This window comes from Daphnia magna, linkage group LG3, assembly GCF_020631705.1.
Source record: "Daphnia magna isolate NIES linkage group LG3, ASM2063170v1.1, whole genome shotgun sequence".
NCBI classification, from domain to species: Eukaryota; Metazoa; Arthropoda; class Branchiopoda; order Diplostraca; family Daphniidae; genus Daphnia; species Daphnia magna.
In genome coordinates this window covers 222,602-232,468 of record NC_059184.1, presented here as the reverse complement: position 1 = coordinate 232,468, position 9,867 = coordinate 222,602, and the positions used below count along the sequence as shown (strand labels likewise).

At 38.8% G+C, this 9,867-nt stretch overlaps 3 protein-coding genes across 6 annotated transcripts; 1 reads left to right on the top strand and 2 right to left on the bottom strand.

Annotated features, from left to right (window-relative positions):
- Window positions 1–43: 43 nt before the first annotated feature.
- LOC116918815 (DNA-directed RNA polymerase, mitochondrial) lies at window positions 44–4,621 on the top strand. Of its 2 annotated transcripts, none has more exons than XM_032924581.2 (12): window positions 44–241; window positions 308–1,307; window positions 1,361–2,096; window positions 2,161–2,533; window positions 2,606–2,732; window positions 2,810–3,041; window positions 3,137–3,385; window positions 3,452–3,611; window positions 3,685–3,913; window positions 3,971–4,142; window positions 4,216–4,307; window positions 4,360–4,621. In XM_032924581.2, exons 1-12 carry the CDS (start codon window positions 187–189, stop codon window positions 4,490–4,492), a joined length of 3,558 nt encoding a protein of 1,185 aa, XP_032780472.2. In that variant the 5' UTR covers window positions 44–186; the 3' UTR covers window positions 4,493–4,621. The 2 variants fall into 2 exon arrangements, with proteins under 2 accessions (XP_032780472.2, XP_032780473.2); XM_032924582.2 differs by having other exon boundaries at window positions 45–241; window positions 4,363–4,621.
- Window positions 4,622–4,670: 49 nt separating this feature from the next.
- LOC116918816 (solute carrier family 35 member F6) lies at window positions 4,671–6,612 on the bottom strand. The gene is made up of 6 exons (XM_032924583.2): window positions 6,360–6,612; window positions 6,139–6,286; window positions 5,917–6,073; window positions 5,412–5,855; window positions 5,192–5,346; window positions 4,671–5,126 (listed from the first exon to the last, which is right to left on the bottom strand). Exons 1-6 carry the CDS (start codon window positions 6,434–6,436, stop codon window positions 4,962–4,964), a joined length of 1,146 nt encoding a protein of 381 aa, XP_032780474.2. The 5' UTR covers window positions 6,437–6,612; the 3' UTR covers window positions 4,671–4,961.
- On the bottom strand, window positions 6,603–8,920 carry LOC116918817 (ankyrin repeat domain-containing protein 40). Of its 3 annotated transcripts, XM_032924586.2 has the most exons (5): window positions 8,695–8,919; window positions 8,326–8,630; window positions 8,050–8,273; window positions 7,830–7,988; window positions 6,603–6,774 (listed from the first exon to the last, which is right to left on the bottom strand). In XM_032924586.2, exons 1-4 carry the CDS (start codon window positions 8,817–8,819, stop codon window positions 7,878–7,880), a joined length of 765 nt encoding a protein of 254 aa, XP_032780477.1. In that variant the 5' UTR covers window positions 8,820–8,919; the 3' UTR covers window positions 6,603–6,774; window positions 7,830–7,877. The 3 variants fall into 3 exon arrangements, with proteins under 3 accessions (XP_032780477.1, XP_032780478.1, XP_045027230.1); XM_032924587.2 differs by lacking the exon at window positions 6,603–6,774 and having other exon boundaries at window positions 7,520–7,988; window positions 8,050–8,258; window positions 8,695–8,920; XM_045171295.1 differs by lacking the exon at window positions 6,603–6,774 and having other exon boundaries at window positions 7,520–7,988.
- Window positions 8,921–9,867: the final 947 nt, after the last annotated feature.

Here is a 9,867-nt window from a genome sequence, read left to right as displayed (position 1 = left end):
AATTATAATAAAAACAGCTTCATCATTGGTCTATGCGATTATCACGTGGTTATTAGCGTCATCGTTATTAGTTGGAGTCAGTCTATTTTCTAGCCCCTATTTTCTCGTCTGCTTCAACGATGTCAACACGTGCCATGTAGACTGAAAAAGAATTGCTCTTGAAAATTGTAAATTTGGTCATGAATCATGATATCGTGTCGAAATTGTTTGGCTACGCTGGCCATTCTGCAACGGTTCAAAGGTAATATAATTTTGAAATATATATTTTCAAGTGTCATATAGCAGTGGTATTATTTACTATTCTTAGTCTTCAAGCTGCCTAGTACCGTTGCTGTAATACCAGCCAATACTTTCAAAACCATACACGTTAACGGAAATGGTTCTGGCTATATGAATTTCTCTTCGTCGAAGCCCAATTGTCGTGCGACATCCGTTAAGAGTCGAGATCAAAACGATACCACAGGCAAAATATGTGAAGAAGAAGGTGAATTACCTGAAGAGGAAATTGAAGAAATTCATGGTGACTATTTGCCAAATTTCCCTAGTGAAGCAAGTGAAGAAACAGAGACTGTACTAGAAGGTGTCCCCACAATTGTTGAAATACCGAAAGAAAAAATGAAAAAGCAAAGGCAAGTTGTCTCAAAAATGGGCAGTGAAATCAAAACGTCAAAGCCGAAAGCAAAATCAGCTGAAAAGAAAATGTGTAACCAAAATTCTATTGAAGAATCACAAGCAGCAGCTGTTGAATTGGAAAAGAAAAAAGAAATTGCTTTCCGGTTTAGTCTCAAAAGTTACCTAACAATGTGCATGCAACAGAATATGGTTTACAAGGCTATGATTTTGTTGCGTAACTACCATGCAGAAAAAAAGTACTTTAAAAGCAGTTTGGTTTATGATGCTGTACTTAGAGAAGCTTCATCCCGCTGTAGTTGGAAGCTTATTAAAGAAGTTGTACAGATGATGGAACAAGGTGGAATACCCTTCAGTTTAGATTCATTTGCCGCCTGCTTCATTTGTTTGGGCCGAAGATCTGAAAAAGAGATCGGCTTGGAAGCTCTTGCAGAGAACCTTCTGGATAAAATGGATTTTTGCGGCCTAAATGTGGAAGAAATTTTCCAAAGCTGTAAGTTTACGGGTAACCACAGGGAATTGGCAGCGAAAGGGATAAGATTGGCAATGCCCAATTTTCAACCAGGATTTCCTTCGGTTCCATTAACATATACTACACCTTTATTGGCTGCCTTAAATGAAATGACTGTTGAATCAGAGGTTACTTCAAATATAGAAGGATTACTGAAGGAAGAAAAGTACTAGTATTTTTATACATTGGTTTTTCTCATTCTAATAAGATTTTTTACAGTTTAACACAGTTAGCTGCCGAACAGCTTAAATCCGAAATGAGTGGTGTCGTGTTCATCAAATCAATTACAAATTCCAGTTCGGTGGATAATCAGGCCATAAGTGACATGGAAAAACTGGAACTCGAATGGCTGGAAGTGATACGCGAAGCGATTGTTCGCGACTTGTCCATGTGTAAAGCTCAATTTGAATCTACGCGTCGCAAAACACTACACATTTATCCTTTCTTGGCCATTTTGTCGGCTAGTGATTACGTTCGACTGTTGACCCAAGAAGTGCAAATGCTTTCGGGCACTTCTGACCTATTTTCGCCAAGTATGCACATTTTCTGTCGTAACTTAGGTCTGAAAGTAATGAGAGAAGCTCGAATCCAACGCAAGAAAGAAAATGGGCAGCTAGAAAAATTCCAACATCTTTATAACAGATATTGTCAATGGTATCTGCATCCAACAAAAAATGGCAAGCTGTTCAACCCTAGACAAATGTGGCAACAACTTCTGGTACAATTTCAAAATGAAGGTTCGGACTTGGATTACGAAGAAATATTCTGGCCACATTCTGTTGTTCAATCTGTTGGCCAGTTTCTCTACAACATAATCCTCAGTAATTTGAAAATTGCCGACCACACAAGCGAAGGGGCCAAGCTTTCACCCGCATTCTACATTGTCTTCCGCACCAAAGGTGTGAAAGCCATTAGAGAAATCAAACCACATCCGCAACTTGTCAAATTATATGATGTAATCTTGGATTTATTTCTTACCATTCCTTCCTCCAAATGATAAATTTGGTTTTCTTTTATAGGAGATACGCAAGAAAAAATTAAGCTTTGACGCATCGCTGTTGCCCATGGTTTCACCACCTCTACCTTGGCATACGCATAGACAGGGAGGCTATTTGGTGACCGATGTTTCTTTAGTCCGTTTACCGCCATATGCATCGCAGCAGAGACTTAGATTGGAGAACACCCCTGCTCAGCAATTGTATCCGGCTCTAGATGCTCTAAATGCCCTAGGGACCATTCCCTGGCAAATAAACGGTGCCATTCTCGATTTGGCTATCAAGATTTTCAATTCAAATGGTAGCAAAGAACTTGACATACCACAGCCACCGTCCGCCCTGTCTCCACCAACACCCGTGACTGGGGATGGATCTATCAAAGCTAAAGCGTTCAAAGGTTAGTCTGGATCGACAAAAATCGTCTCATCTTCTAAGCATTCCACTAAGCTGTTTATATTGTCATTCCTAGAACGAACCGCTTACAAACGTCGAAAAGCGGAAATGTACAGTTTGTGGTGTGATACCCTCTATCGTTTGTCGCTTGCCAATCATTTCCGTGATAAGATTTTTTGGCTACCTCATAACATGGATTTCAGGTTGTATCAACTACCAATTCTGGATTTTGCGAATTGATTCAAAGAACTCAAGCTATTTTATTAATAAAACCTTACAGAGGTCGCGTATACCCATGTTCTCCTCATCTGACGCATCTTTCTCACGACATGGCGCGCTCGCTGCTCTACTTTGCTCATGGCAAACCGTTGGGGGCTGAGGGCTTTAACTGGTTAAAGTTGCACGTGATAAATTTGACTGGGACAAAGAAAAGGGAGCCGGTCAGCGAACGTCTTCGCTATGCAGAAGAAATATTGCCAGAAATTCTCGATTCAGCTGACAATCCTTTGACGGTAATGGCAATACCGAATCATGCGTCCTCGTGATTTTCATAATGATTGTTCGATGACTGTTGACGAGTGTTTCATAACGATAAATACTTGTAAAGGGAAGAAAATGGTGGGTTAAGTCCGACGAGCCATGGCAAACCTTAGCAGCTTGCATGGAAGTGGCTGCTGCACTACGATGTCCAGAAGGACCAGCTGCGTATGTTTGCCATTTACCCATTCATCAGGATGGTTCGTGTAATGGATTACAGCACTATGCGGCTTTAGGACGAGATCAAGTTGGGGCCGAAAGTGTCAACTTGGCGCCTGCTGAAAGACCGCAGGACGTTTATAGCAACGTAGCCACTTTGGTACTGAATCCAAATGGCTTCCGATCCTTAGAGGACTAAATCCCTTTTTTATTTTCTTCAATACAGGTAGAGCGGGAGCGTGCAAAAGATGCTGCCAATGATGTTGAAATTGCTCAGCTTCTTGCCGGCCAAATCAGTAGGAAGGTCATCAAACAAACCGTTATGACGACGGTGTATGGTGTTACGCGTTACGGTGCTCGATTACAAATTGCTAAACAATTGAAGGGTTAGTTAATATTATTTAGTAACGTTGAAATTATCTAGTACCTTGAAAGTTTTTTAATAATTTTGTTAAGCAGAACTTCCAGGATTATCACCAGAACAGGTCAATATTGGAGCTTCATATTTAGCTGATAAAACATTTCAAAGTCTGCAAGAGATGTTTACATCGGCCAAAGAAATCCAAGATTGGTTCACCGAAAGTGCAAAATTGATTTCAACCGTCGCTGGAGAAAATGTCGAATGGATTACACCAGTTGGGTTGCCCGTCGTGCAACCTTACAACAAAAATCCTTATGATGAAACTAGGTAATTCTGGTTGTTTGAATTTCTAACAATACCTTGTCTAAAAACTGTTTTCAATAGCCGGCCTAATGTGATGAAACAACGTAACGCTTTTCCTCCGAACTTTATTCACTCGTTGGATTCGAGCCACATGATGCTGACAGCTTTACACTGTCAAAGGAAAGGCATCACTTTTGCTTCCATTCACGATTGCTTCTGGACCCACCCTTGTACTGTGAATGAAATGAACAAGGTGGTGACTTAATTAACTACAGTATTTCTATGTATCAATATCAGTTTTAATGCTTCTCTTAATTGTCTTTCAGATTTGTCGACAACAGTTCGTCTCCCTTCACTCTCAACCCATTTTGGAAGATTTATCAAAATTTATGGTGTCACAGTTTGCTAGTAGAGCAAGGTATTTTTTTATCAAATCTTTATTAGTTAACCAAAATTCATACTTTTTAAAGTAGCGATATTGCTGAAGACGAATCGCCAAAAGGTCTTGCCCGACATAGACTAAATCAGATCCTGAGAGAAGTGCCTCGACGCGGTGTGTTTGACTTGCGACTTGTTTTGGAATCAGTTTACTTTTTCTCTTAAAATGGAGAAAAATTAAACATCGTAACACGAGTTGGCATGTGGCCTTCGCGAGTTAGGAAGGTTGTACTTTGTGCACACGCATAATTAGTTATCTCTAGTCTTTTCTACAATAAACCCTACGTGCTAATTGCTAAACGTTTCATTTTATACAGTAGAATGTTAATAAGATGATAAACCGTCTATAGAAGTTAATCTATTGTTGATTTTCATCAAGGAAGACCCGCTGTTCAATGAAAGACTGACGAAAGAGAATCTGATCGTTTCAAAACATCAATGAGTCAACAGAAACACAAGCTTACACTGCTTGAATTCATTTTTAAAATACGGAATAAATTTTGCTGACCGAGACTGCACTAATTAACGAAACGATTACTAATTTTCCGTCATGAAAAAAATATTGAGAAGGTAGAACACTATCAATTGAGAAAAGGATAAGAAAAGCATCATGTGGTGAAGAAATAGGGAAAGACTAGTGAATAACACTTGGTCTTCCTTCTTCATCGTTGATGGATTGATCTTCATTTACCCCTAAAAGTGGTTCCGAATCCGACCCGCGGCGACACTTGCACACCGAGGCGTTGATAATGTTGTTGTACACGCCCATACCGGTTACCAGTAAAGCGAAACCGATAATCTAGAAAAATCAAAGCCCAGAAATTAAATTTTTCTTATCGCAATACCAAAATGAATTTCTCGCACCTGTGGCCAATAAAACTGTTGCCATTGCAGCAGTAAACTCACACTCCAGATGACAAGCGTCCGTACCGAATCCAAAACCATACGAGTGGTTGCTGATAACTCCTTTGTGACGCTGACACCAGCGAAATTAAAAAATGCGATGCTTATAACAGTACCTGATTGCAACAACAAAAAAATCTATGTGAGAAAAAATCCGGTGGCTGAACAACAGCGTTAATACCTGACATGGCGAGAATAATCATTGGGTTATTTTTCATCTGAGTAAATCCATCCAAAGCATCTTCAAGGACCATTCGAGGATTAGAACTAAACGGAGGTCCGACACGGAGGAAGTACATTGGTATCAGCAAGAGGCTCAAAGTGACGAAACCGAAAATACCCTCCCATCCGACGGCCTGCAAGGCTGGTACATTGTGTTTGGTGACGAATTTCTCCTCCCATACCATCTGACTGGCTGTGACAATCTGTGCCATGACAATCAACAAATCTCCAGTGATAATGCTGTTAAGAGAGTTGTTGCTGCCACCAGAGCTGAAAATGAAATCGGATGCCCCCACTACGCTCAGACCCATGATGACAGTAAGCATGCCTAACCACTCGCGTGCCTTCAAAAGCCGTCCTAGGAAGGCTGTGGACAGAAGCCCAGTAAAAATTATGACAGCACCTGCATTAATAAAGTAGTTTTTGAAGGATTTATTCACCTTACGAGAATCAAGTTTAAATACCTCTCAGCATTTGGAATGAGGAAGCATATGTTAGATTCAGCCCAACATACATTGTTGATGTAGCCAACATGTCCAACATGGCGGGTGGAAAGAAAATGAGAGGATTGAAGCTGGAGATAGGATTGTCAACTACAGCTGCCAGTTCATTTGACTGTGACTTAAAGGAAAATAAAAAAAATTAATTATCAAAAATTCTAAAATTGAACTATAGACATAAGATACCTGTTTCCTCTTTTTTGCAAAATGTGAAATACTGAACACCAGTAAACATAGCGACTCTCCAATGAACATAGTACATGCCTGCAAGAAAGGATGGTTGAAGGGCTGTGCATCTCCAGCACTGTTTTCTGACTCAAGCTTATCAGCCCATCTACAATGGGATTTGATAGGGTGGATGGTGTTAGCATCAAATTTTGAGAATGACTCAGAATGTCTCATCTTACTTTGTTGAGAGGGTGTTGATGGAGCCAGTGACAACCATTAAAACAGCCAAAGAAAGTTGGTACGTTGTCCATGCCATGTTGATTTTTTCGGCAAAACGGATACTTATGCGTCAAAAATGCGCACTCACCGGTGAATTATAACGCTTCCGTAAGCAAATTTCTCACTAGGTCAATGCGACTGAAGTATTGTTTTCCACTTCTTCTACGTCCTCCAACATTGATACTTCAGTAACCACTAACCTCGAAAACCACTATGCAGATTTATTTTCAGTCGATGCTGTCATGTGTCAAACAAAACGCCCATTTACAAACACCATTGCCATCTACGTATAGTCGAAACAAGTTTTCATGGCCACGGTGGATATAAGCAGTCGTCGACTCGTCGGAAGAAAAACTGAAAATCCAAGGAACGTTCCTGCAGGAATAAATAAAAGACTCACATTATTCACAAGGTTCTTGATAGCCAAAAGGTTTAAGAATAAAGACTGTGCAAGAATCCCGGAGGGCGATGCAGTGGACCTTGGGTACATGGGTAGTGCCAATTGCGGTTCTAAACGGGATGGTGGCCTACACGCGAAAGAATGACGTGCTTTAGAACGGGAAATGACCCAAAAACTTTTCAAAACATTTCCCGCCAATCTTGAGACGTATCATAATTTTCCCGATAGAGATGTTTCTAGATGATCGATTTATCCACCACTGGTTGACAGACGGTAAAGGTGCGTGGCGTTCGCGCCTGGAGAACTTATTTCTGAGAGTACGGAGGGTAGAGCTCCGTCCAACGTTATTATTCGGAATAACGTTGGACTGAGCTCAATTCATTCGGCATTGCCGGAATGAAAACTCAAGCTTCTAGACATTGTGAAAAATGTTTATAGCCAGAGTCACAGATTAGATGGTCAAGCTACTAAATAATATGAGAAATTATCCCAAACCCTGGAAGAATAAGAATATAAACTTCAGTCCTGACGTCGACGACAAAGTGTTGCACCAAGCGGAGGTTGAAATTTAATTTTTAGATTTAATTTCAGAAATTTTTAATTTCTGAATTTTTTAGAATTTTGAGTACTTCAATTAGCAACACAGAATACCAATATTAATTTTTACATTAAAATATAATAATTTAGCCAACATGCATTATTTCATCGCAGAAACCAATATAAGGTGGACACTTGTTTTTTGTTTACTCATCTCTGGCTCTTGCAAATTGGAAAGTAGTCAACATAGTTGTCTAAAATAGTATTTAAATAAAAAAAAAATCAAGCGTGCGAAGACATTACCCTACCACCATACAGCATAGTGAATCGTGGGAAAAGTGGCGGTAAGTTGACAACGAATACGTGCAAGGTAGCAGACCCATCGTAAATTAACATAATTCAGGAATTATCCATATTTGGGATATAACGAGTGAGATTGGGTCAAACATTATCTGCCTAAAGAAAATCCATATCAAAATAAGGAAGTACCAACCCTAAATAACAACTAACTGTCTTCAGAACCATACGGCACCACCTGGAATTAGTAAAGGATAGTTTGATTTTGATTCTTCAAAGCTGGTCCAACAATATTTGGGGAGTCAGATTCAATGGTAAACTTTGGCTTACTGCCAACCAGAACAACTTCAATTTCCTACAATAGAGAACACAAATATTTCATTAAGATATTCTCAAATGAATGAAATTACTGTTACCTCAAAATCTTTTAACCTCTGTATATCCCTATCTTTTCTCAGTCTTGTATTTGGGAGTTTACGTAGCCTTTCAACATACTTTGAATTCAGGCCAAGTTCAGAACAACAAACAATCAAAAACTGTTGATAATTTAACTCAGATCTCTCAATTTCCACTTCAATGAAGTCTGTATCAGTTGAGTAAGCTATTCGAAGCTTAAACACTAATTCTATTTTATTAAATACTAAGAGAATTTATTTATTAACATCAACAAAATTAGATATTTACTTTCATACCTTTTTGTTTTACTAGATCACCCCCATTTGGCAGTGTCATAGATAACTTTGTTTGTTCGTGGGTATCTACTTTGTAACCAGTGTTTGATTGTGCTAGGTAATGAGGAGTTATGGTATTCTGTTCTGCTTCTTCCGTCTTAGTCCTCATCAGTGGTGAACCAAGGAGATTTAAAATAGCTGGACTTGTGGATAAATCTGCTGGGGTTTCCTTTGAAAAACTCTCTAAATTTTTCTCAGCTCCATTTGTTAGTAAGCAATGAGCAACATCAAGCTGATTTCTCTTTGCAGCCCAATGCAATGCTGTCCTGAATTTTGTGTTGGAAAATTAGATTTTATGCACATAAAAAATAAAAGGAAAAAGAATCATACCAGCCATTGATGCTATGCTGAGAGTTAATATTCACACCTTTTTTAAGTAATGTTTTTACAGCTTCTAGATCTCCATAACAGGCGGCTTCTCGTAACTTTTCTTCATCTAGTTTTGCTGATTCCATAATTTGTTGTCTCTTTTTTAAATGCAGGGAAAAACAAAATAAATTGCCGATAGGGATTCTATCAAAAGGGCATCCTCTAGTACTAGCCCAACCTTTTTCCCAACAGATGGCAAATCAATCCGTAAGTAGGGCGTCGATTTTGGGGGTTATCGTCGGGAGCGAGACTTTAGACCCCTTCGACATAAGACCCCAAGGGGGGTCGACTTTAGACCCCCACGTTGCGACGCAAGACCCCCATAATTTAAAAAAATATTTTTATTCGTTAATTAATGGACAACGCAAAACCCCTAGCCCCCGACGCAAGGCCCCTGTGTCTTTTTTTCATTTAATGTAACCCCGACTTAAAACCCCGTGCCTTAAAATGTCTTCATATATTACCGACTTTAAGTCCCTGTCCCCCGACACAATGTCCCTGTATTTTTTGCCATTCAATATTATCCCGACTCAAGACCCCATTTTCCAAAATGTGCCAACAATTCCTAACTTTAAACCCCAGACACATCGTAATCGGCGTTTAATTTTGATTATGGTGTGTGATTTTTGTCGAATTTCAAGAGAAATCATTTTTTGCAGATTTTGACAAAAGTAGGAAGGCTATACCCTTCCCACTTTTTCAATTTTGGCCAAATTTCAAATTATGCTTAAAATATACGATTTCGATTAAGAATTGAATGAAAATCAAGGAAATCAAGTTTATTTTTTAATTTGCCTTATGATTTTTGAATGAACGTAACGATTTTAAAGTAAAGTTGGTGCGCTTACAGCACTTTGTTTTCTTTTATTTAAAAAACCAGAAGTAAACTGAGAAAATCAATTAGTTAATCGAAATCAGCGTTTAATTTTGATTATGGTGTGTGATTTTTGTCGAATTTCAAGAGAAATCATTTTTTGCAGATTTTGACAAAAGTAGGAAGGCTATACCCTTCCCACTTTTTCAATTTTGGCCAAATTTCAAATTATGCTTAAAATATACGATTTCGATTAAGAATTGAATAAAAATCAAGGAAATCAAGTTTATTTTTTAATTTGCCTTATGATTTTTGAATGA

What these genes read in the sequence shown, in the direction of transcription:
- LOC116918817 (XM_032924586.2), bottom strand. Translation starts at nt 8,819, where the DNA reads ATGGAATCAGCAAAACTAGATGAAGAAAAGTTACGAGAAGCCGCCTGT. An exon ending in CAGCATAGCATCAATGGCTG is followed by an intron (nt 8,631 to 8,694) that starts GTATGATTCTTT and finishes CACAAAATTCAG; the next exon opens with GACAGCATTGCATTGGGCTG. An exon ending in AGAGGTTAAAAGATTTTGAG is followed by an intron (nt 7,989 to 8,049) that starts GTAACAGTAATT and finishes TCTCTATTGTAG; the next exon opens with GAAATTGAAGTTGTTCTGGT.
- LOC116918815 (XM_032924581.2), top strand. Translation starts at nt 187, where the DNA reads ATGATATCGTGTCGAAATTGTTTGGCTACGCTGGCCATTCTGCAACGG. An exon ending in AACTTGTCAAATTATATGAT is followed by an intron (nt 2,097 to 2,160) that starts GTAATCTTGGAT and finishes TTTCTTTTATAG; the next exon opens with GAGATACGCAAGAAAAAATT. An exon ending in CAAAGCTAAAGCGTTCAAAG is followed by an intron (nt 2,534 to 2,605) that starts GTTAGTCTGGAT and finishes TGTCATTCCTAG; the next exon opens with AACGAACCGCTTACAAACGT.
- LOC116918816 (XM_032924583.2), bottom strand. Translation starts at nt 6,436, where the DNA reads ATGGCATGGACAACGTACCAACTTTCTTTGGCTGTTTTAATGGTTGTC. An exon ending in TTGCAAAAAAGAGGAAACAG is followed by an intron (nt 6,074 to 6,138) that starts GTATCTTATGTC and finishes TTTTCCTTTAAG; the next exon opens with TCACAGTCAAATGAACTGGC. An exon ending in CTCATTCCAAATGCTGAGAG is followed by an intron (nt 5,856 to 5,916) that starts GTATTTAAACTT and finishes TTATTAATGCAG; the next exon opens with GTGCTGTCATAATTTTTACT.